Here is a 26,026-nt window from a genome sequence, read left to right on the forward strand (position 1 = left end):
GTCTCGTTGTTTTGTCTTCGTCAAAAGAGCTCTTGTGAGGAAAGAGGCGAGCCTTTACTTGTACGCCACAACCATCCTTGCCTCTCAGTCAAATGTGGAATTTTACCCCTCCCCTTGGCACTTTTGAACTTGTACGTCTTGCTTTTGTGAAGACTAGAGATAATTTGTATTTACATTTGATTGGAGGCTAGTAATTGTACATTAAGAGAGAGAGAGAGAGAGAGAGAGAGAGAGAGAGAGAGAGAGAGAGAGAGAGAGAGAGAGAGAGAGAGAGAGTTGAATTGAATTGATAAATTAACTTAGATGGTTGGATTTTGTCCTATAAGCTCTATGAGTCGCTCCATTTGTGATGCATGTGTTCTTTCTTATTCTAAAATGACATTATAGCCTTTCAACCCGTAATTCCTCATATTCAATATCCATTGTATTGTGAATCCCCGCTCATATTCCATATGTTGTTCAACTCCACGTGCTTTCTCTGTAGGATCTCAACAAAATTTGCACATGAAAATATGTGCTGGATTGGTACACATCACTTCCCTTCGAGATTTATCTATATGACTGATCATATGCGTGGTCACCCCTTCTCGTACTTTTGGAGAAACCAAGCTATCTACTAAGCGTAGAGGTAAGCTTGATAATGATCGAAGTGAATATCTTGATCATGCCATAGCGTACCATCGGCCGACCTTCTCTTTATGCAAATTATACTGATAGTAACATTGTATGCGCAGCTTTCTAACGGTCTTGGCTATCTCACTAGTAATCCTTATATGAATAGGTCTTAAGCCTCTTTATAATTTGGCTCTTCCTCATTCCATAAAAAACTATCGGTTTTTTTTCTTTATAAATCCTAAAGCGATTTTTTTCCTCATCCAGCTTCAATTCTGCTCAATTCTTCTAGCCTTGTTTTTGGCTCTCTCGTCGTCGTTTGCTTTCCACCTATGCCAATTCATCTTTGGGATTGGGATCACTTGCAATTTTCAAAGCACTGATTGTACGCACGATAATAGAAAAGTGGCCGATGAGATACGAAATCTCCGCCATTATTGGACGTGCAATGCACTGAACCCGAACACACTTCTGGTTCATCGAACTTGGTCGTGTGCATGTATGTGTACCTCCACGGTACCTGTAGTTTCACAGAAGAACAGACCAACATACAAAAAGAAACGAAAAAAGAAAAAAAAAAAAAAAAAAAAAAAACACAGATTCAGACTCTCCCCGTCGAGTCGCCGCATCTCGTGACGTGTACAACCAGTGCAATAACGAATCGGCACTTTCTGAAACGTCCCATGCCACGTGGAATTCAGCTCCTCCACGTGGCACTGAACATCCGCAATCCGTCTCCTCGGCGGCGGGGAACACGTGGGCGCGTCACGGCGGAGCGTGGGGGATTCACGCTCTTCGCTAAACGGCCGTTTGACGGCGTCATCGCCCGCTGACTGACTGACCGCAGCCAAAGTCACTCGTGTCCCAGCGGTGATGATACCATGTTGACATGGTGAGCAAAAAATAAGAGAAATCTTGCTTGCTTGATTTGAAAAAATGAATTTTGTTTATTTATTATTATAAGTGATGCAAGTGATTTTTTTTTTTTTGCGAAACAAACAGAATCGAGGTCAATTTTTTACATATATTTTAAAACCCATTCCAATTTATTTAAATATAAAAAGATTAGAAGAGATATGGATCCATATATTAATAAACAAATTTTATTTCCCTCTTTCCGTTTCTCTTGCCTGTATCGAGAGAACCTTTTATAGCTCAGATCATTTTGAATTTCGTCCCTTATGTTCTCGTAATTCGCTAAACTTTTCCTTCTTTTTTTTTTCTCATCATTCCATCCAAACTGAGCATAAATCCATAATTTCACGAAATACCGTCTTTTCTTATAGAAAACATCCGATCGAATAGTTCACAAACTAATACGGTCCAAAATTACCAAGTGCAATTTCCCATGATAGGGAAAAGAAAACATTTTCCACGTAGGACTAAATAAAAAAAATCTCTCTCGTTGACTCATGTGAGCTGACTAGCAGCTAGGAGCACAGCCTTGACTTGGGTGATAAGCAGCAAGTCCAAAGCAAAAGTGGGACCCAAAGGCATGCATTTAGCCTTTCGTTGTGTGCGGTGGAGACATCCTTAGTTTCCTCGAAATTCACCACGTTGTGTCTCCATCGTTCCTTCAGCCTCTCTGTCGCCACTTTCGTTCTGCAAAGTCTTGTCGTCCTTCTTCATGTGCACACCATGTCGCCATTATCGCCACACCCACCACCAAGGAAACTCCATCATAAAAACGTCCCTCTTTGCTCCGCAGTTCCTTCACGAACCCTTCACGCACCGACGACGACGGGGCAGAGAAGATGGGGAGAAGCTGCGGTCGGGTTCGGGAGGTTGGCGGCGGCCTTCGACGACGCGGGGGCGTGCGCGCGAGGGCGAGTGCTCGGCGGAGAGCCTCGCGGATCTCTCCGACCTCGTGGCGTCGTTCCTCGTGAGGGAGGAGGAGAAGAGGAGGAGATGAGGCGAGAAAGAGTCGGAGAGCAGCTGCTGGTCCGACTCCGAGACGACCAAGGACAAGATGTTCGGCTTGTTCCGAGGCTGCGACGGAGGATGGTGTCATTGCCGATGACGTGAAGAGGAAGATCCGAACGGAGGCTGAAGCTGCGTGGGGGTTGAGTGGGAAGTTGGGAACAACGGATTCTCGAAAGGGCTGAAGCGTAGATTCATGATGTACATGGGATAACAGACAACAGGGATAAAACTTGCTTTTCTTTGTTCTGTACACATTAAACTCCAAGAAGATCATACCGTTATGTTCGATTCTTGTCCTATTTGGATACATAGTCTTTGTCTAGAATCTTTGGTGGCCCATAGAATGAGATGCGTGTTCTGAATCGATATATTCATAGAGGATTCTCAGCTTGTGGGAGTTAGAATCCATTAACTAATTGACATAATAGGTTGGCATGATATCTGCTTCATTGCAAGCAACGCCTGAGGTACGCACGCTGGCTCATCATGTGAAAATTTGTACAATTAGCTTAGGAACTTCTCAACTATGTTGAGGGCAGTTCTTAGATTCCAAATTGACACTGCATAAGGTGAAAAAACAGCCGTCTAAACACTATATATCTTTTCTGACCAAAAAACACTATATATCTTTAAAGTATTGTAGCTTTTTTATAATGTCAAGATTTTTGTGTGTCACGTCACGAGATATTGCTCGCTTTATCTCTCTTGTTGAGAAAGGTTTGAGCTATCTTTGGATCTCAACCAATGTGAGAATTATCTCTCCCTTGACACAATGCTCTAGTCAAGGATGGATTGGAGGGGTATTTTGTCCGGGGATTCGGTAGGGGACTCCCATGGGCAAGGCCATCCGATGATGCTAGAAGAACTTGTGCGTGACCCGTCACAAGGAATTGTCTACTTTAATCCGTACCGTAGGCCTCGCGACTTTATCCTTATTAAAGGGCACTTGTGAGGGTCGGGGTGAGCCCTACTTAAAAGCCACAACCATAACTTCGGCTCTCAATCAATGTGTGACTTATCGCTCCCTTAACACAAGCACTCAATCGAGGATGCGTGCGAGGCGTGTTTCATGCAGGGAGTCAATTGGGATTCCCATAAGTGGCACCATTTGATGATGCCGAAACTTTTGTGTGTCTCGTCACGAGGTATTATTCACTTCGACCAGTGGCCTCATGATCTTGTATTTATCAAAAGAGCCTTCGTGAGGGAAGAGGTTAACCCTTGCTTATAAGCCACGACCATCCTTGAATTTTAATCAACGAGGAATTTGTTCCCTTAACACTTTTGAAGTTGTACATTTTGCTTTGGTGAATACTAGAGATAATTTTTATTTACGTTTAGTTTGGAAGCTAGTTAGTGTACACTAAGTTAGATAGTTGAATTGATAGACTAACTTAGATGATGGGACATTGTCCTATATATTCTATGAATTGCTCTTATTTGCAAATAAAGCGTGAGGAATGCATGATATGTATTTTCTTTCTCATTGTAAAATGTATTAGAGACTTTCAATTCATAATTCCTCATATTCGATAGCTCATATGCATGGGGATCCTTGCTCATTTTGTTCCTCATGTTGTTGAACTCCACATGCTTTCTTCGCACGATTTTAATCCAATTTGCATGCGGTAATGTGTAAACTATATATGAGACTTATCATATTTGACTATATATGACATGTCAAAATTGGCCATAAACTCATTTCTTAACACATATTTTGTTAGATAGGTTACTTATTTAGTAAATGCGTTTAAAATGATAAATCCCAAAATAATATGAGTTTTAAATGGATTCATAAATCACTTATATTCAATTTACCTTTATGACTCTTTCTCGCTCTCACTCAATCTCGCACTCGCTATATGAGTTTTCCTAGATTTGGTTAAAATTAAAGTGTTTTAATAATATAAGTCGTGACAGGTATAAGTCAAAATAGGTTAAATGGGGTTGGAGCATTTTCAACCTAATCCACCCATTTGACATAATGTGAGGTCACTTCATCCTCGTAGTTTTTAAGAAACCAAGCTATTTAGTAAGCTAAGTGGGGTAACCTTAATAATGAGAAGATTGTCCAAAAAATCATAAACATATTGATGTCCTAAAGCTTTTAATTGTACCAAATGAGTTATAAACTTTTTTTACGTTTTCACAATTAAGTCCATCTAGCCAATTTTGAGAAGAAATCATTGATGTGGACGCAGGCAGTCCGACGTGGCACGACCAACGCTTGCGCGGACATTTTTTATAATATTTTTCGAAATTTCTATCAAATTTTTTTTTCTCTTTTCCTTCTTCACTTTTTTTCCTTTTTTTTTTCCCTTTTCTCTGCTCTTAGGAACGGGCAAGGGCAGCCTTCACCTAGGCTGGCAAAGGGCTGCCTTCACCACATTGGGCAAGGGCAGCCCTTGCCTGAGGTCAACAAAGAGAAAAGGGAAAAAGAAAAAAGAAAAGAAGAGAAGGAAAAAAAAAAAAGAGAAAAAAGTGAAGAAAAAAAGGAAAAATAAAAAAAATTAATAACATCATCTCCGCCCTCGCCCGGTGGATCGCCTCCCACCCCACCCCTCCCGTGGCCATCCTCTCCGACTTCTTCTTCGGCTGGACTCTCGACTTGGCCGACAAACTTGGCATCCACCGGTTTCGTTGGACCTCCCGGGACCAGATGGTCCGCTTCCCGATTCCTAAATGGGATCACACTGTATCGGAAACCGATCACCCCTATTAAGTGCTTTGAGTCTCGAGGACGAAACTCATTTAGTACAGCCCAAAACGAAGGTTATCCAACCAAAACATCATAATCCGAAATCTCAGCCGTCATTGACCGTGAGATACACCGAACCTGGACATCATTCCGGTTCACTGAACTTGGTCGCGTTTCACATAACAGCAGCAAAACAAATGACAAAAAACCAGATCCAAACTCTTCTTCTTCGAGTCGCCACATCCCGTGACGTGTACAACCGGTGGAACTTTCCCTGCCACGTGTCAATCTCATTGCCTCCTCCCACGTGCGACGGAACGCCTCCGGCCCGTCTCCGCGGCGGTGGAGCGCGTGCGCGCCTCACGGTGGCGCGTGGGGCTCACGCTCTCACGGATGCCGTCACTGCCGAGAAGGATGTCGCTCGCCGCCCGACCGGCTGCAGTCAAAAGTCAGCACGTTCTCGGAAAAAAAAGGGCTTTTGGAAAATTACGATCATGTTGACATGGTGGGGAAGGAAATGATCAAGAAATTTCTCCAAGTAAATTAACAATCAAAAAAATTTAATTTTATAAAAAATTCGCATATTCTTTTAAATCCCTTTGGATTCCTGTATTAATAAACAAATCCATTCTCCTTTCTTCACTTATGTCCTCATTTTATATCTATTTTTAAAATTGATTAATCTATCATAACGCAATTCTTTCCTATTCTTTTATCTTCATTAATGTCCAAACAAACATTAGCATGGAATCCCTTTGAATCTTCTCTCTTTTGCTCTCGTAATTCTTCAAAATTTCTCATTTCCTTCCCTAATCACTCCATCCAAACCGAAGCACGGTTTCCATGTGTATTCACCGAGGATATAACATAGAGATGCGAGATACTAATCACAGTGGAATCCTCTGCCGAACGCAGCATCAGTTTAAGGGTGAACGATAATAAAACTTCGTGTATTGATTCTTTTCCTCGCTTTTACTATTTTATCTCCTTGTGATTGTGCGTCGAATCCTAACAAAAAAATGAAATCTTCAATATTAGCAAGTACAAGGTGTCGTGATTCGTTGTTTTCTCTTTTTTCATTCGGAACCGAACCCAACCACGCGACATCAATGACACGTATCAACTCCGTGACATCCGCGGTTCGGACCCCGAATCGATCATGGGAAATGGCCAGGGAATCGATTATCGGGTCATGACATCCCCGGTCAATCATGATCCCATCCCTGGAAAAAATGTGCAGCCGCCGAAAGAGAGAAAAAAAATCGCGCGCGATCCCAATTCACGATAGAGAAAAAAAAAAAGAAAAGAGGAAAAAAAAAAGAGCGCATTTTCCACGTAGGACGAAATCCAAATCTCCCTCCCTCTCGCTCACCAAACCAATAGCAATAGCTTAAGGAGTCCCTCCTTGAGTGAGGGAGGCGTGTTCAAGAGGGGGACAAGGTGTCGGGGCCCACCCCAAAGCACGTGTATGTACTTGACCTATCTTCGAGGAGAGATTCTTAATTTCGTCGAAATTCAGCCCGTAATTACGCCCACGTACATCGGTCCCGATCGACGGTCCGTCGTACCACCACGTTGACGCCGTTACCGTCAAAGTTCAAACCGCTTATATCTCCATCGTTACTTCATCCTCTCGCCATTTCCTCCGCTGCTCCTTCTGCAGAGTCACTGGTCCTCCTCGTCCTCCTTGCATGTGCACACCATTTCGCCATCGTCGCCACACCCACCGTCACCACCACCCGAGGAAGCTCCACTATAAATCCCGACCCCCTTCTTTCCTCCGCAAGTTCCCTCCACGAACCCCCTCCTTCACGCCCCGCCGAGCGACGGGGGACGGCTGGGAGAGAGGGAGAGAGATGGCGAGAGCTGCGGTCAGGTTCCGGCGGTTGACGGCGGCCTTCGGCGACGCGGGGCGTGCCGGCGAGAGCACGGGGGAGAGCGTCGTCGATCTGTCGGACCTCGTGGCGTCGTTCGTCGAGAGGGAGGGAGCGATGAGAGGTGGAGGTGGAGGGGAAGAGGAGGAGGAGGAGGAGGAGGAGATTGGGCGAGAGGAGTCGGAGAGCAGCTGCTGGTCCGACTCCGAGACCACCAAGGACAAGCTGCTCGGCTTGTTCCGGGGCGACAGCGATGCCGTTGCCGACGACGTGAAGAGGAGGATCCGGGCGGAGGTTGAAGCCGCGTGGGGGTTGATGAGGAACAATGGATTCTCGGAGGGAATGAAGCGTCAGTTGGTGATCAGTCTGCGCCTGAAGGGCTTTGATGCTGGTCTGTTTAGCTGCTTCTTTTTTTGAATGTCGATGCATTTCTATCGCTTCTCAACTCCGTGCGAGTTGCTGACCCAGTTTGTGATCCCGCAGGTCTCTGCAAAGCAAGCTGGGACAGGTCGTCGGCGCGTCCGGCCGGAGCCTACGAGTACGTGGACGTCAATGCCGAAGGGACGCGCTACATCGTCGAGGCTTCTCTCGCCGGGCAATTCGAGATAGCTCGGCCCTCCAGCCATTACGCGTCGCTGGTCGGCGTGTTTCCCCCGGTTTTCGTCGGCAGACCGGAGGAGCTCAAGCAGGTGATCAGGCTGATGTGCGCGGCGATGAAGCAATCCTTGCGGAGCACGGGGCTGCTCCTCCCGCCGTGGAGGAGGAAGAGCTACGTGAAGGCCAAGTGGTTTGGTAACTACAAGAGGACGACTCTCGACGAGGCTGCGGGGGCGAGAAGACCAGCCGTTCGGCACGAGAGTTTGGCTGAGATATCGTATCGCTGCAAGGACGACTTCCCGAGCAAGACGAGGCTGAGAGCCGGGTATTTAAGCGAGGTCTTTGGCGGCAACAGGAGGGGCGCGTGATCGCAGCATCCGGATTCTTTTATTTTCGAAAGCTTATTGCAATCAGTTCAATTCTTGTATAGAGTAATCAATCCAGTTTTGGTCCTGAAGCACGACCCGGAGTGAAGATTCTTTCGCTTGGCTTCATGGTTAGTTTTCTGAATGCCAGTTGATATAAGACTGTACAGATTTTGGCACATTGTGTACAGAAGATTGTTCACAAGTGAAGAATGGATTCACTTTTCCATTATGATGGTAGATGACTCCTGTTCTGATCTCTGTTCTGGGTAACAAGAACAAGAAGTAGCTATTAGTCCATGAGTTCCTAATCTTTCTCAACTATGTAATGCAGCTGCAAACCCAATATAAGCTTCTGTAAAACTATTTGTAGATCTACTAATAAGTCTGGAGGCAAAGAATGCGGTTGCAACGAATCCGTCGAAAAGCACGAGTAGACATGCCCTTTTAAAATCTACAAACATCTCTTGCTACTGGAGAAAAAGAGATTCAAAACCTCATCCTCGAGCAGTGATCAACTGTTAGCTAATAGTGATTCATTATTCAAACAATTCTTCAAGATGATACAACCTGCAAACGAATGAAACATGAAAGCCAGATGGACTAACAAAGTTGGGCAAAACGTATTCTTCGCAATACTCCCATTTACATAGACAAGCATTCGCGAAATGCGGATGTCTATCAGACTCGAGAGACGAACTGCGCAGAAAGCTTGTAAACAGCTCGGCCAGCTGTACAGCTCGGGATTTTCTATGCTCCGAATGAGGGGGATGCCATCTTCCCTCCAAACTATCCGCTCTTCGCATAAAGCAGCTACTGTTTCCACATATAAACGATGCTCCTACAAAGCACAAGGCGTCGCCTAATGATTAAGCAAATTACCAAGGCCTTTAGTTGTCAAAGTACGTAAATCGCCATCATCTAACAAGCCTGCCAGTTCAAATCTCAACATGATTGCAGAAAAAAGAGCATTGAAGTAATTACCACTTGGAGAACTCTTGTGGCCAGTTCCTCTGCAGTGTCGTTAGCCAACACCGGGATGACTCTTTGAGCAAGAATACATCCCCTGTCGTAATGCTCACCGATGAAGTGGATAGTTGGCCCAGAATATCTAACCATGCATGCACGAGAGAAACTATGATTAACCAAAGAGAAGAATAAAGACAAACATGGCTTTACGGGCTTGATTCTGGAATGTACCTAGCCCCAGAAGCAATGACTGAATCATGCACTTTCATTCCATAATAACCTTTTCCCCCAAAAGCCGGAAGAAGGGAGGGATGAGTATTGATGATGGATTTTGGGAAGGACTTGATCAATTCGATCGGAATAAGTTTGAGGTACCCAGCAAGGAGAATGAAGTCAACCTCATACCTCCTGATCAAGATAAAATAGCAAGTGAATGCATCAGCTGCGGAATTAAGTACACACATCATCGAGCAACGACAGGATCTCTCTCCCTCCCCAGGTAGGATGGCTCAATCTCCGTACATAAAATAGAATTGATATGTATCATAAAACCACAACAACCCACAACCACCCACCAACTCCGCAAATTAAAACAACAGATATTCCAAACTTTAGTGAAATAGTTCTATTTCGACCTCCATAAGAAAGAAGTCAGCATTTTCTTTCATTAGAGTATTCAAGACCGTGGTTTTATTGGTTTATACTCTAGCATACAATGACATCTTATGCACATGCCCAGAACTTTACCTGGAATATGACAGACAGCTCAAAAAACAACCTAATTGCCACATTTATGGAGGCATTATACACAAGAAGCTGCTGGTGTAGTTTAGGAAATTACTATATCTCTTCAAGTGAACTGAGCATGTCATGTTACACCTCATGCTACTGACCTAAGAGCAACAATTAGGTCACTTGCAGATAGCGCATCGGGATCTTGTTTGGTTTTGGGGAACAAAAGAACCGGGATGTCCATGTCTCTAGCAAAGACGGCACCTGCACAACCTGCCATACATAATGTTTAGGAATGACAGGCGGTTGCTTTAGTATCAGAGTCATGGCGAGTACTGGCTAATGACTGATCTAATAAAAATCATGTTGAGTCATTCCAACATGTGGCAAACAGGATCAGGATGCACGAAGCGAAAGTGAGAGATGCAAGCCCGGTCAGACCAAGCGATGGCACTGAGGATTGCTTGAGGAAAAAGGGAACTGAAAGAACGAGCCTTTAGAAATACTCTACATTGACATATGCTCTGAACTCTCGAATGCAGGGCAACCTGATAAGGAGGTATAGACTGTGGAATGAGAAGTACATCTTATTGAATGCCATCAGACACCATTGAGCACCTCAGAGAACCATTCTCCAAGATAGCCCCTCTTTCGCAAGATAAAAACAAGCCGTTAACTAAACAGAACAACCGACCGATCGAAGGGCAACTTTCTTTTCTCCGGCTAGGCTCCATTGACTCCACACAGATCAACCAATCCTTCTCGTATCATCACTTATTGAATACTAACATTTGACAGACTGAAAGAATGTGCACACGCCTGACCCCGCTAATTCTACCACTTCAGTCAAAGTGGAGCAGCTCTCAGGACAGTAGCACGCGACCATGCACCGAAACAAACTAAAGCCGCAAAGATGTTCATGTAATGAAGAAAAGGTGATGATGGAGTTAAGGCTGAGAAAGAAAGGACAAAACTTTACCACTTTTCTCAGTGACGACGGCGGCAACTTCTCCGCTGATCGTTCCCGCGACGCACGCCTCGTGGATCGCCCGGAAATTCGACCCTCTACCGGAAACAAAAACAGCGAGCTTCTTCTTCTTCTTCTTCTTCTTCTTCTTCACATCCTCACCATCAGGACTCGAATTCGCCACCATTTCTCCGCCATCTCCGCATTCTAGCCTCTTGCTCGAGCAGGCCCCCCCGAAAACTCACTTGGGTTCGGGTTCTGAACGACACGTGATCGCGCGTTCGAAGTGGAGGCGAGGACGAAAAGAATGAGCTCTGGAAAGGTTTTGAATACGAGCGAAAACTTGGAGCCAATGCCTTCATCTCGCTCAAAGGGCCTAGTGTAAAGAAAACTCGTGAAGGGTAATCGATGGCGTCGACGAGAACGGCCTCAAACGAACGCGCGCTAGCGCAGAGTGGCGGTGCAGTCGGAACGGAGAAGTAGAAAGCAACGTGTTCCTTCTATGAAGTGCGTTGTCGTGTCGGAGAAGCTTTGCTTGATGCCACGAATGGATGTTACTGCGTTGTTGAGCACGAAGCATTCACGTAGGAGTCACGAAGGAGGTAGGAAGAGAACTCCCAGCGAGGAAGAAGAAGAAGAAGAAGAAGAAGTCGTCTTGGGTGGTGCTCAATCATTGGGCCTGCAAGTTCGTGCATTGGACATGGTATGGGCCGAACCTCCATCGAACCCAGCTCCATAGCAACTCCCAAGTTAGTTCTTCTTCCACCCGCCAATGCGCGAGACTTCTGGACAGAGAACAAGGAAAGGAACAGGTACGATACGAAGGTCGACTGCGACAAGTTCTGGGTCTTTCGATTCTTTGCTCGGTTGCTCGTGCCGGAGCTGTTCGCCGGAGTCACCCGGGATCCACCGGACCTTTCTTGATCTGTTACCGGTAAATCCCACGTCAAAGCTTGCAACTTTTTTCTTTCCCGGCAAAACAGTTTCATCGTTGGAAGTCGATCGATTGTTCGCTTCGCATGATGCTGTTTCATCGAGATGAGAAGGCGACATCAAGTTTCAATTGCTTGCCTTTCTATCTCGGGACGAAGCTTTCAGATTATTGTGCTGATTGTGTTGTTGTACGTGCCTATATGGCCGGTGTGTATTACAGGTTCTTGCACCTGCGGATTGAGAATTAACGCCTCGAGATGTTCAAGAACACTTTCCAATCGGGATTTTTGTCCATATTGTACAGCCTTGGGTAATTCCTCTCGGCTATGGGTCTTTGATTTCTTAACCTAGTGTCACTTTTTGTGTTGCTCCTGCACTGAAGTTGTGGGTAAACTTTTTGGTTTTCTGTAGGAGCAAGCCCTTGCAGATCTGGGATAAAGAAGGTAATTGGGTTTTATGCTTTGAAAGGCGGGTAGTGCAGTTGGTGCTGCTTGTTATGTTCAATTCGTGCCTCGGCATGTTCTATCTTGGGCAGATCACGGATGATATTGTCATCGCGTCGTTTTATGTAAATCTTTGTGCCCTCTCCTTATTCAGTTATGTCCTCTGGGGAATAGGGAATTCTTTAGAAATCATTGTCATGAAGGTTACGACGCCAATACTTGGCTTGCATCAATTGCAGAGCCTTCCCGACATACTTGGCTTATAACATTTAAATTTCTCAAAGTTGCATGTAGTGAGTCCTGCCAAATACAACTAATTATCTGGTCTTTTTCAATTTCTTCAGTCAAACATGAATTTGGTGATTATGTCCGAGTATAATGTTGTTTTCCTTGTTAGTTAACATAAAGGACAACTTGCATGACTATTTTTTTGGTATTGGTGTCCAACTTGCAGTGGTTAATGGTCATGTAAAACGTCCGCAAGATGAAGACATTCAGTCAAATGTCCTTGAGATTGTTGGCTCTAATGTTCAGTCCACATACATCACATGCCCAGCAGATCCAGCTGCAACACTTGGCATAAAACTGCCATTCTTGGTTATGATTGTAAAGAATCTGAAGAAATACTTTACCTTTGAGATCCAAGTGCTGGATGACAAGAACGTGAGGCGGCGCTTCCGTGCTTCTAATTTTCAAGTGTGTAAGTTTGCCCGGATTGCTATATTGGTAGTTTGGTTTGGACAACTTGTTACTAGATTTTATTTGCCCTATAAGTGGAATAGATAGACAAATCATGCAATGCAATGTGGCCATAGGTGGAAATTTCTAGCCTGTAGTGGTCCTTGGGCTTGAAATGACATTTCCTATCTGGCATTTAAAAACCAATGGTTCTGCATTTTCAGTCATTTTGACTACACTGTATAATCACAATGCTGGAGGAAAACAGACTTACAAAAGGAAAATCATGTATCTCTCAATCCCATGTTGTGTTATTAATGAAATGGCGAGGGAGCTTTTAGTTATCAATGGATTTGAACCACCTATCCAGGATCATGTTTCATGCGAACTCTACAACCTGTCATTGGCTTCATGCCGATTGATTGCTTGTACCGAGATAATTGTCAGTGGAGATTGGAGGGACGACTTGATATGTATTTACTTTAATCAACTGGACAAGAAGCCCTTCATCCCTAATTGAAAGGGAAATTGTCGAAGTATGCACTCCATTATATGACACGTTGCATATAATTGGTTGCTTGTATGATAGTATGAGTTATGTGCACTTCAAGAATGGCATTGCATGTAATGACACCCTCTCCTCTATTAAGTTCTATATGAGTTATGTACACTAGAGGAATTGGCATTGCATGTAACCTTTCAGTCTTGCATTGCAGGCTGTGACTAGGGTAAAGCCATATATTTGCACCATGCCATTGAAGCTAGATGAAGGATGGAATCAGATCCAGTTGAATCTTGCTGATTTGACCAGGAGAGCATACGGAACCAACTACGTCGAGACATTGAGAGTGCAGATACATGCAAACTGCCGTCTAAGAAGAATCTATTTCTCTGACCGCCTTTACTCCGAAGAGGAACTTCCACCAGAATTTAAACTCTATCTTCCCATGCAGGTGAGATTACCTTCTCTGAGAAATAGCTTGTTTTTGAATGCCGTATCTTTTTATACTGTCTCTGGTTAGCTAACTCCCAGTACATCTCTGTTGCAGAAAAGTTAGGAACTTTGGGAGAAAGGTCTCCAGATCAGTTGCGACACAAGCCGGACCTATTGAATCGTGTGTCGTGTATGGTTATCTTGTCATGTGGTATACGGCTGTGATCTGTTGTAGTTAGCTATGGATGTTTCTTCCTCCTGATAACTATTATGATTATGCCTATGAGAAATACCATATTAGAGCAGCTATTTCACACCTATACCTAGATGGAATTAGTCTCCTACCAGACTCTGACCTTATATCTTTCCTCTCGAGTCTTGCCACTTTGTGCATTAGTCCAAGTTATATCGTGTTCATGGCTGAATCCAAAGCCTCTCGGTATTCATATTTGAAGATCACTTGCTCCGATAATTTCTTAAACTCAATGCGGCTCCAGTGGTTGCCTCTTTGAGGAAACAAATGACGGTGTCGCGTTGCTAGTGTCTCGGAAATGGGGACATTTGCCTAGTTGATCAATTTGCTATTATCATGTTGACACATGCAAGGAATACGAGTGTTGCATGTTGTATATGCGATTCGCCAGTCACAAGGTCACTGAACACCGGATTTCTAACTGCAGAGGCCAAGAAGAATGGATTCCTATCCTACTTAATTGCACTTCGAAGACCTCTTTTCAATTATTTCACATGTTAGTTAAATAATAGTGCATTACTCAACACCAAGCAGCACCACTCCTACTGGTATTTTAATACGTGTTTTCACAGATTTGAGTTCGGAATCATAATAGGTAGCTGCATTTCCAGTAATATGATTCGAAATTTAACTTTCACAGGATTGAAGTAGCTTACTTCCCGTACTCTTCGAAAATAACTAGTGGAAACCGATAAAATTTGAGGCCAATGGACTTCCACTCGAATCTGTCGCGCAATTCCTTGTAACCAACAGTCGGCAAATTGTAATACTGGCAAACTAGAAGCGCATGAGGAGTAGTTTTCCTTTTCCAAAAGCTATTTTCCTGGGAATTACATCTACAGTTCTACCGAACTCAGCTCATTTCATTTGACTAGCCTTTGAAGATGGAAAGGCTGCATAAATGACAAGTTATTGTCAGCTACAAGAATATTAATGAAGCCTATGTATTGCAGCTAAAGTTTCCTACTACAGTTCTCACGCTTCAATGCCAAAAAGGTGCTAACTCCTCGCCAAGCAAAACAGAAGATATATCACTCAGCAAAGTAGACCTCTTCCCTTGGCACTCATCCAACTGTATCCAGATCGACTTCAGCATCTGTCTCTCCATCCACCGTTCCCGCTTCTGCTTCGGCTTCTGCTTCGGCATCCGCTTCCAACTGGCCTGGCTCTGGACCTATGTCTGTGTCCGAGCCCTGCTTCAGATGTTCATCTGGTGTCGGGGTACCGCCTTGGGTATCATTGACAGCTGCAGCAGCCGTTGGGTCTGTGTCCATGGGTGTTGCTGTTGCTTCGAGATCCCCTCTTGTACCTTCACCATCAATCTCACTTGCCGATGTAGTAATCTTCCCACATAAAACAGATAGAAGAGGCAATATGAGTGCCAATCAAAGAATATATAAAATAGCGACATAAATGGGATAGTGCAACCATCTACATGCATGCTCGTTCCTCCTGGTTTTTTCTTCCCTTCTGAGTTGTGAAGTTCAACATAAGGATTAATCACAGCTTTACCACAATTTCTAAAACCACTAGAGAATCCCGCATTTATCAATTTAAAGCTGATTGAAGAGATCAATTGAAAGCCATACTTAAACAGGATGCCACAATTTTTCTTTGGATAGACCTAAGATTGTCATAGAGCACCACCCTATGCAATCCCATTCAATAAGTGATGATAAGTATAACCACTTCAAGCACAAAATCGTGACCTTTCACGAAAATTTAGCCGCATACCCCCAGGTGACTCCTTGTTAAACTTGCCAAAGCATACCATATCACATCTGAAGCTCTTACTCCTCCCGTCACATACCAACCAAAGTTTTAAAAAGACACCCATTTTTTTCAGCAACAACAAAAGGGAACACTTTTTAGATTTCTTTCGACTATAAGTCTTCATTTGCGTGTGATTTAACTGGGGCTTAATCTGAAAGTGACATCCAATATACAAGAAACAGAGGCTTTGCATCCATGCCCTTCAAAATATTTGCAATCATTTCATTTATGATCTAGAGCACCTGATTTTCTTCAGCTTGCTGAGGAGTAATCTTTGCTTCTTCCTTCTTAGCACGTTTGGATCTCTCATTTGGCTTAGCTTGATACTTCGAACGAACGTGGGGTGGCAAAAGTTCAAGGGGCACAACCCCTCCAATGCCATGGTCGGTGAACTACAAGGACAACCACAGAATCCTTTTGTTACTGAGAGTATAGTACAAATATATACCAAATCTATTGTAAAGTTTAATCAAGTCATCGTACTCGAGAAAACCCTTCCAAATCCTGCCGAGCTGAACAACGAAGACCTTTCCAACAATATACCTGCATCAAGTACAGCAAGTTTTTCACCCACAAAATCATCAGAGGGATCTTGCAGAGCAAACAACGCACCAAAAAGAGATGAAATGAAATTAAGGGATACAAGTTTTACCCGATTATTCTTGTGATGATACTCGTCTTCTATTCCAGCTGATACATCCATCTGCATTCACATAGGAAGCCCTTGACATCTCGATAATTCACAACTTGAAATGAAAGCAAATCTAAGGGTCCTTTTGTTTGAAGGAAAACTATTTTAGAGAAATTGTCTTTCGACTTTCCGGTGTCTAGATGACAGAAAACTAGTTGATGCACGAAAACCTTTTCCATGGACTGAAATCAACAAGCTTAGATTGGGGTAAAATGACTTCCCCTTCTGGCAAGAAGGAAATCACTTTCCCTAAACCACCAAACAAATGAAAACTAACCATTTTCCTTGAAAATGATTTCCATGGATTATATTTTCTTCTTTCATTAAGTTTTTAGCGAAACAAATGCAACCTGAAGAAACGTCCATATGAAAGTCTTTCCAAAGCCTAATGATAACGGAAGAAGATATAATTGCATCAACATCCAGTACTTACATCTTCGGCCAAGGGTTTCCAGTACTCCATGACAGCAGGAGTTCGGACACGTTGAGGATCAGTCAATGCATTCTTGACAGGTCAAAAAGAAGAGTAGATTGTTATTTGATAAGCAGGAAAGATACATCAATCATATGGCATTTTGTAATCCACATCCTTTTGTAAGAATTTTCCATTATCATAAGCTTATTTACATCATGGCATGGAATCGACTTGACATTGACACAATATTCAACTGTTTAGAATTTGTAGCTTTACAAGTCAATGCACATCCGTAAAAACGGACAGTAGCTCACAGATGGTAAATAATAGTGAAATCACTCATTTTCCAAATGCTGATACCACATACATGGCAAATAATGATGCCACGGGAAACAGAACAAAGTAAAACACAAACAGTAAGTTCCTGAATAAAGCACCAAAATCTCTCTTCAAAGAAATATAAGGGAAAGACCACTGTATCTTTCATTGGTAATGCCTCTTATGAAAATATAGGCCCATTTCGCATAGAGTAATTACGTCTTTTCACCAAAACCTGAGAGTGCCGGTAAGCCATCAATCATAGCGTTTGAAAAGATTAAAAAACTACGAGACTACTGATATAACGATATGCATCTTAATATAATGATGTGCATGTTAATGATATCTCAAATCTTCACACTCCAGAATATGTCATGCTCGAAGGTATGAGGATGTCAGGGTACAAAATTCGTAATAATTTCATCATCTGTCAGGTAACTTCTTTGGGATCCTGGAGACTACCATTTACATATAAAAGGGGAAGGGCTTCTGCACACTAATATTCTTTCATCCTCATTGCATAATGCATACTGGAAGATCTTTCTCACAAAGATGTGACAATTTGTGCTTCATTTCGTACTTCAATTATTCAATCTTTCAATAATAAGGGAAATAGCTTCTTTTGCTCTTGGACTTCGTATAAACCAATGTAATAAGCAGTGCTTTTAAACTCCAATTGGTTTTTCTACCAGTAACCAGTTGAACCACCGAGTTAATCATTTATTTATAGACATTCATTTTCAAAATTGACCGAAGTCAGAGAGTTGGCCAGGTAGCAGAAGTCATACTAAGCATGCATTTGGGAGGCCAGCAGCCCAAGTTTGATGCAGAATAACTACTGACTCCTACATTCCAGTAAAATGGCGTGGCTCAGTGGCAGTCAATGCCAGTTCAATCCCATTTATGACCATTCACTATTTGATATAAACTAGACCGAACAATATCCACTTCCCGGTTAAACATGCCATTTAGATCCAGTTACAAAGCCGATGAATGTAACAAATATACAAGTTCTCTGACCTCATGTGCACCATTTTCGTAGCAAGAAAACTAAATAACATTATAAAAATGTGAAAAAACATTGCAGCAAATCCAGTCAATACAGCAGAAGCTGTGATGAATGATAGATCATGAATAACAAGTTAACTTACGGCGTAAAAGAAATCTTAGAGATATTGAATATAACATACTGGATTCTGATCAGCCCACTTCCACAACTGCGACAGTTCTTTATTTCCTAGTCTCCACCTAGGTCTTCTGAAAGATTTGTAGGAAGCAAAATTCTTTAATAGTTGAAAATACAATCAAAGTTTTGAACTAGCATATTAAACAAGATAGATCCAAAAAGAGAGCCTCAACACTAAATGTACGACTTTGCAAACAAAATGATGGTTTTATACACTAACAATACTCGTGGGCACAATCATTGCACATGCATATCCAATGCAATAAGATGGAGAAACGAATGATCACATCCTTCGCTATTCTAACATAGGTCAATGATGAACATACATAACTCCATATCGTCACCTTCCAAGGCATAATCAGTTATGCCTCAACATCAGAACTGCCGACCGTCTCAATTAGATACTGGCTAGCTGATAAGTAACAAAAGATTAGGAAGCAACTAAGTTTGGTACATCTTATAGAAGAGAAACATTAAAAATATAGAAGTGCAAAGAAACTAATTGATGATATTTTCGGCGAGGTTATTGTGTTCACTTTCTTTGGTGTTCCGATCTCATGCTGGTAAATCACCTCATGGCCTTTCTCTATATAAAATAAGAAGAGCTACTCAAAGTCTGTACTGAGTCGTTGGTATAGGAGTTACTGTCCTCTTGTTTCTACAGCTGTGTTCCAAGAAGAAACAATTCTCACTATGCTAATCAACTAAGTTTGGTACATCTAATAGAAGAGAAGCCTTAAAAATATAGAAGTGTTCAGAAACTAAGTGAAAAAATTTTGGCGAGTTTATTGTGTTCACTTTCTTTGGTGTTCCGATCTAATGCCTGGTAAAGCACCTCATGGCTTTTCTCTATAAAAAATAAATAGAGCTACTTAAAGTCTATATTGAGTCATTAGTATAGGAGTTACTGTCCTCGTTCCTTCAACTGTGTTCCAAGAAGAAACAATTCTTACAATGTTAATTAAGTGTGCTTAGTCTTTCTTTTTATTCTTTTAGCTCTTCACAGGGATCAGCCCTGTGAACTATAATTACCAAACACCCCCCGCCCAAAGAAAGAAAAAAAGAACACCAGACGGACCCTGAAGGTCTTCTCTTTTCTTTTCTTTTTTTTTCTCCTGTAACTAAAATTTGAAGCAAGTACACAGAGCAAACCAATAAGCAATCAAGTCAGCAGGTCAGTGTACAATCAATATTTTCTCTAGAACACTGGGAAAATCATGCAAAATGGCATACCTTTTTCTAGTACCATCTTGTAATGTCTTCTTCTCCATTGGTTGTTTCTCAAAAGGTGGGCAACCATCACGCTTCCACCAAACCTGAGAGCAGATATGTAAGGAACAACCAAGAACCATAAAAGTCACAATACTTCAAAATAACATTACAAACTAACTGAGAGAGAGAGAGAGAGATGCTCACCCAGTTCTTTTCTCGTTCTAGTATATGCTCAATCTTATTAAGAAAATCTTTGCCTCTAGGCGGAGTCATTTCGAGCAGCTTCTTAACGCGATCCTCACAAGATTTTATTTCTTCTTTCTGGAAGAGGGAAGAGTTCAGGTCTTTCAAAGAGTTAGGCCTACATAATTCTGATAAAGAAAGTATTGAGAAGTCTAAGAATGCTATCTAAAATTTAAACCTATTATGTAGGAAAGCACTAACCATGCTTTCAGAGGGCAGATCCTTCTCATTCTTTCCAGGGGACTAAGCAATAGAGTACAGTTAGCATGCTCCCTCAAATATATAGACGAGTCATGAAAACAAAGGTTAAGATGGTCCTTACCCTTAGATAGTCAAACAAGATGAGGCACTGAACAAGAATATGACGACGAAAACTTGGATCTTTTAACTGTAGCCAAAAAAGAGAGGACGTTAGAGTCAATTCATTGAATCAAACTTTTGCATGTTAATGCAGGTTCACTGCCATACAACACTCACTTCCAGACCCATAAGTTTACTACTTGTTAGATACTTTATGCCAAAATTTGCTGCCTCTTCTTCCATTTTAATGGCATCTCCCTCCTCATCACTTAATGGCTGAGCTTCAAAGGTACTGAAAACAACCTGTGAGAATCCAAGGAAAAACACATAAAATGAGGCAACTGACAACTGGAATTGTAAATCCCGTAATAAAAGGAAAGAAGATTGATATTTAGATAGGTCTTTGTACACATTTTACCATTAGACTGGATGTGAATTTCTGCCACCTTGTAGGAGCATTAATTAATGAAGGAGGGTTGCAAAAACACTCCTACAAACAAAGCAGCACCACTGCTTTAGCACAAGAACCGAAAACCATAATTTGTGATGGAAACGATTCTTAAACCAAAGGCCAAAGCTGAAAACTGTTGGATAGAGAAGCCTGACAGGCATATGAACTTAAACAAAACTCATGCTACGATAGTAAAAAAAAATTGTAACCTTATACATATAAAGCAGAAGTATGTAGAGATGAATGTGGAACTTCACTAACCTCATTCAAAAAGGACCCTTGAAAAAGCAGGCCAATCAAGAAAAAATGGTACCAAAAAAATCTAAAAGCTGGTGGAGTATTTAGACAGGTGAGATACAAAGTGCAACCGATATTCCATCAAACTTCGATCCATAAGAACTTCCCATTTTTAGCTTAATAACAATTATAAGAATTTCCAGAAACTATGCATCACACAATATTAAGTCAATAGGTGTAGATTACAGGCAAATGCACATGGTTCTAGCTTGTTCTCTCTTGGCAAATTATGAGCAGATCTTAGAGGGGGATTGCACTTACTAAGAGCATCACTCTATCTTGATGTACATTGAATTTTAAGTGAAGAGAAAAAGGAGCTTCGTGTTCTCATGTCAAATAGCTGAACAGAGCTTAGACAACCTTGTTCAACTAATTATTAGACACTTATCTTTATGTGTCAATTTGTTCATAATTTCAATTTCACTAGATTCCTTTTGCTTAAATTGCTTCTCTCTATTTGGACATCAACTGAGTATACACCCTGCAGACTTGATTTTGTACCTGCCTATGTCAACCCTTACTCCAGTTCCATCCCTTTTCAAGTAAGTACACTGGAAAAGCCAAAAGGTTCTATATTCCTGCCTTAGTCATTATGCTTATTACAGTTCATACCTGTAAACTCCAGAAGGTTTTATAGAAGTTGAAGTCAACAGATATGCCTGAAAACAAGAAAAATTGTTCAAATTTATCTGAAGGAAGATGCTTTTCCGTTATAAAGGAAAAATGGACAATTCAAAATTGATTTCATTACCGGCAGGAGGATCTTTTTCATAGCTTGTTTCATTTGATGTGTTGAAAACTCCTTTGATATTTACAGCTGACGACATTATTAAAAGCAGCAGAATCAAATGACTATCAACAGAAACAATCACGTTGAAAGCATTCGTCTTGAATAGGAATGGGAAGATACCTGAACGCTCTGAGAGTGGAAAAAAGTGAGCCAGAAACATGAGAATACGTCCACAAAAAACCACATCATTTGCCTTGATATCAAAGAATAGATGGATAAGTCAAAAATTAAAACAACCCTAATATAGAATAATGTCTTAAGAACATTATTTTCACTTAATTGAAATTAAAAAAATATTCTAAAAATTTTACTAAACAATGAGAAAGTGCCTATTGCTTGCTGACCAAACTACACTTCCGATTAATCAAGAACCATAATCTTTTAGCATACTTGACCATTTCTTTTTCGTACATATATTGACAAGCTTTGCCTACAGGGAAGAAGTGGTCGAGGATTCTTTAACTATTGGCAATGTCCAAATTTTCGACCTTCACAAACTAATAAGCTAACGAATGTCGAAAAGGCATGACCGCTAGCTTTCACCCCATACAGTTTATACATGAAAAAATCTTCCCCTTTCTAAGAAGTAAGTTAACCATTTCACCACAGATCAAGGTAGCATCATGGATCTGCCTCCTCAAAAATGGTAAAATAAAATAAATCCAGACATGCAAAATTGTCATTCCCTCTCCCAGTATGAGGCAGAACCTTTGATACTAGAGACTATGTAGAGGACAGATAGAGTGAATCATGATACCTTTGATAGTCGACGAAGAAGTTGATTACATGTTCTCAACATGACGAGTTTTCCACGAGCAAACAGCTCTTGCTGGGTCATATTGAAATGATTGATCGTTAAAGACGCAGAAAAGGTCAGAAGGTAATCCAAAGGTTAATTCAAGTAAAAGAAAACTAACCTTCCCTAATATATCCTGTTTACTCTCAATAAAACCAAAGATATCTTTGCAGTTCCTCATTGTGGACATTTCCGTCAAGTCTTCTAGCAGTTGAAATATCATACCACCCTCAATATGCTCTTTCTCACAAAGATACAGCACAATGTCTGGAAAACACCAGAAAGACAGAGAGTCAAGAAAAGAACAAGCAAGAATGTGTCTCCAGTTCTGGTTGCATGGATGCACACCCATACCAAGCAAGAAAATTGTGAAACCAGAGCATTCTAAGAAAGACCAAGCTGTGGTTGTCCTGCTTAAAGGCTAGCAAGATTGAAATTGCCATGATCTAAACAACAAAAACAGAACAGATTCTTCCCAAGCAATTCAAACAAAAGTATCAAGCATATAATATTGGAAAGAGAACCTAAATCACAAAACAGCGGACCAACAACATATCTGGTAGAACATCATTTTCATCATCCTCATGGCTCCAACTGATCTTCCAACAACAATATTTGCAAAGCAAACTCAAACCCAATAGAAATATCCATCACAAGTGATGTAGGGAAAATTTCCAACTTCTGGAAGAGCATGCTTGCTTTTAAAATTTCCAAATGAATACCAGAAGATAATAAGAATTCCATTTCATTTAAACAGTTAAAGTCACCAAATAGCTTTTAAAGCTTGTAAGATATTCAACTACAACCCAACCAAGAAGGTACCACTGAAGATTCAATACAACAGGTTAAGGTTTGACCTTAGACTTCTTCACTATTCAACTGGAACTTTACTTGAGCTTGCATCATATTAACCCCTCAGGCCTTGGTTTACTCAGCTATTCTTTTTTACACTTTCCTTTACTACAAGCCACTCAATTCACCTGATATTCTCACTTGACCATATTCGCTGCATTACAGAATTCATGAAATCTCCAGTAAAACAGATACTAATCAATAACCCTACGAAGATGACTGACCACCAGATTACAATATGCAAATGGAACTATGAAACCTAACTTAACAAGCCTCAAAATTTAGACAAAATTTTAGAACGAATTATCTTCTAAGTACCAAGAAGTCGGGGAATATGTCCTTGAGCAACTTCGCTGTCATCAACTGATTGCCCATGCTGCATCATTGGCTCTCCCGATTCGACTGCAGCTGCCTGTCAATTCCACCAGAATAGATGTTCCGTCATTCAGGAGTAAGTGGCTTTGAAGAGCAAAAACTGGTAAACTATCTTAACTACTTAGATAGCATGTAACGACTTTAAAATTCCTTCCAAAACCTCTAGATACAAGCTATATATGATAGCATGTGTTGCAAAAGAAACCAACAAACAAGCAGCAGAAGTTCAACCATACCACCAGTTCCTGAAGTAATGCCCGAAGAATATTTTCGAGCATCTGATTCTCATCTTGTGCCAATTTTGTTTGTCTCTGTCCACAAAATACTCAGGCTCAGGAACTGAGGGAAAAACAGATACTTGATAGATAAACACGGGTGTAAAGTAAAATCAGAAAAAGGAATTCTACACTCAATCAATTTAAATTCAAAGACATTAATCACATGCTAAAGTATCACTGGGCAGCAGGCACGTCCGAGATATCAATAACAGCACAAGTTTTCATTCACTTGTGCTCAAAATACACAACCACAGAACTTGTAAAGACGCTCGAACGAAGTGTAATAAACAGTGAGGAAGCAACAGACACCATGCCTGGGGGCATGTATGCTGGTAAGATCATTCGGGTACGGATCACGAAGAACGAGAATCCAGTTCTAGATAAGTGAAGTACCTGAGGTTTTATAACTTCTTGAACCGTCGAGAGCGCAAAATTCTCAGGCGGTCCAGGCTCAAGAATGGCCCTCCTAAACACTTCCTGGAAAATCAAGACAAACCCAGTTCAAGATAAGCAAAATTAACCAGCAAAAACTCTTTGAGTCACCGCTCGACACGCCAGAGCTTTACACATTCTCAAGAAATTGCATCTAGCTGGCAAAAAAAAGATTAAAATAAACAAAAAACATTGATAGATGTCATCTCTCCAGCCATCATCCCATTCGAAATGCAAAGCTTCTGTCAAGCGCTGACGCCGCATTCGAATCGCGACTTTCAGAATTCAAACCACTCAATACAGCATCAGCTGCTGATTGATCTCAGTTTCGCGGTACGAAAACGAAGCAACAAATCAAAATCCATTCATCCGATCGTAGAGATATGAAGTATCAACCATTTCAGCCAATGTCACCGCCGTCGCTGCTGAAGCTCCACCGGCGACCGGCGTCCGGCGGAGGAAGAGACCGAGCTTCTCCGATGAGCGAGGAAGTAGACGAAGAAGAAGAAGAAGAAGAAGAGAGACTTGTTCAGGTTCGCCTTCTGCCCTAACACTGAACCGGAAGAGAGGGAGGTAACGTTCTTGAGACACCCCCCGCTGGAACTGGAAGCAAGGGGAGGAAACGAAAGGGGAAATTGCAAAATCAGTCCCCGTATTACCACCCAATTCGGTTTTTGGTCCCTGTACTATTCTCCGGTGACGAATTTAGGACCAAATTCGTTTTCTCCGGCCAGAAAAGCCACCGGAAAAACGTGACTTGGACGGCGGTGATGTTGAGTCAGCAACGAGATTTGAACACGTACCAAAAGTCCGGGAACTGTGTTAAACGAATTAAAAGTTCGGGAACAACATTGCACAACATCGAACTAAAGTTCAGGGACCACATTGAACAAATTTAAAGTTTAGAAACCACATTGCATATTTGGCCAAAGTTTAATGATCGTTTATGTCAAACTAATTTTTTTGTCGCAAAAAATTCCGAACCGGTATGCCCATGACAAATCTACCAATCTTAATTCATTTTCTTCGGATTTGGCTTTTTTAGAACAATGTCGTACAGGAGACCCATTTTTGTTGAACTTTCACATTGAATCCTTGTCACGCGTCAATTGGTCGAGTTGTTTGCCACGTGTGTTTTCACGCCAACAATTTAACAAAGATATTGGGACTAAAGAAGCTAATGGACATATGATTTTGTCACCGATGAACCGGTTTGAGATTCTTTATGACATGAAAATTGATAGAATTATTGACGGTACAAGTAAAAAGATATACGAACCGTAAAGCATCTCTATAATTAGGTTAATTAACTCTCATAACCTTTTTTCATACAATCTCAATTTCTTAATATCATCCCATCCTACATTTTATTTTTATTTATAGTCGTCTTTTGCCAATTAACTCCATGTACAAATAGTTTGCAACACCCAAAAAAGCGAAAATGTACTATATATCTAACATTTAAAATTAAAAATACAATTTCTTTTGACCGAATAAATACACTCGAAACACGTAAAAGCAACGACGCGTGCACGGGGCTAGCCTGACGGGAGAAAAGCTATAAAATTATCAGAAATATTTTTAACAAAATCAAATGGGTGGGTCGGGTTGGGTTTGGCGGGTCATAAATGGTCCGATC

General features: G+C 41.6%; 4 protein-coding genes across 4 annotated transcripts; 2 read left to right on the forward strand and 2 right to left on the reverse strand.

Moving 5' to 3' along the window:
• Positions 1 to 7,088: 7,088 nt before the first annotated feature.
• LOC130139387 (uncharacterized) lies at positions 7,089 to 8,301 on the forward strand. Its single transcript, XM_056316215.1, has 2 exons — positions 7,089 to 7,498; positions 7,591 to 8,301. The coding sequence occupies exons 1-2, from the start codon at positions 7,090 to 7,092 to the stop codon at positions 8,070 to 8,072; spliced, it is 891 nt and encodes a 296-aa protein (XP_056172190.1). The 5' UTR covers position 7,089; the 3' UTR covers positions 8,073 to 8,301.
• A 267-nt stretch (positions 8,302 to 8,568) lies between these two features.
• On the reverse strand, positions 8,569 to 11,104 carry LOC115689325 (phosphoribosylglycinamide formyltransferase, chloroplastic-like). Its single transcript, XM_030615338.2, has 5 exons — positions 10,750 to 11,104; positions 9,932 to 10,043; positions 9,270 to 9,446; positions 9,054 to 9,180; positions 8,569 to 8,910 (listed from the first exon to the last, which is right to left on the reverse strand). The coding sequence occupies exons 1-5, from the start codon at positions 10,922 to 10,924 to the stop codon at positions 8,584 to 8,586; spliced, it is 918 nt and encodes a 305-aa protein (XP_030471198.1). The 5' UTR covers positions 10,925 to 11,104; the 3' UTR covers positions 8,569 to 8,583.
• Positions 11,105 to 11,450: 346 nt separating this feature from the next.
• Positions 11,451 to 14,045, forward strand: LOC115689307 (uncharacterized). Its single transcript, XM_030615314.2, has 6 exons — positions 11,451 to 11,671; positions 11,891 to 11,980; positions 12,082 to 12,113; positions 12,568 to 12,809; positions 13,508 to 13,744; positions 13,841 to 14,045. Exons 2-6 carry the CDS (start codon positions 11,928 to 11,930, stop codon positions 13,847 to 13,849), a joined length of 573 nt encoding a protein of 190 aa, XP_030471174.1. The 5' UTR covers positions 11,451 to 11,671; positions 11,891 to 11,927; the 3' UTR covers positions 13,850 to 14,045.
• A 775-nt stretch (positions 14,046 to 14,820) lies between these two features.
• On the reverse strand, positions 14,821 to 24,970 carry LOC115689308 (THO complex subunit 1). The gene is made up of 21 exons (XM_030615316.2): positions 24,784 to 24,970; positions 24,349 to 24,432; positions 23,914 to 23,988; positions 23,621 to 23,714; positions 22,572 to 22,717; positions 22,412 to 22,483; positions 21,775 to 21,847; positions 21,616 to 21,681; positions 21,477 to 21,523; positions 20,535 to 20,606; positions 20,294 to 20,419; positions 20,139 to 20,204; positions 20,018 to 20,059; positions 19,778 to 19,894; positions 19,595 to 19,677; positions 18,366 to 18,432; positions 16,876 to 16,947; positions 16,404 to 16,454; positions 16,235 to 16,294; positions 15,994 to 16,143; positions 14,821 to 15,321 (listed from the first exon to the last, which is right to left on the reverse strand). The coding sequence occupies exons 1-21, from the start codon at positions 24,784 to 24,786 to the stop codon at positions 15,043 to 15,045; spliced, it is 1,845 nt and encodes a 614-aa protein (XP_030471176.2). The 5' UTR covers positions 24,787 to 24,970; the 3' UTR covers positions 14,821 to 15,042.
• Between the last annotated feature and the right edge of the window lie 1,056 nt (positions 24,971 to 26,026).

This window comes from Syzygium oleosum, unplaced genomic scaffold (genome assembly GCF_021117445.2).
Source record: "Syzygium oleosum isolate NSW1041296 unplaced genomic scaffold, Sole_v2.1 Sole_v2.11, whole genome shotgun sequence".
Lineage (NCBI taxonomy): Eukaryota > Viridiplantae > Streptophyta > Magnoliopsida > Myrtales > Myrtaceae > Syzygium > Syzygium oleosum.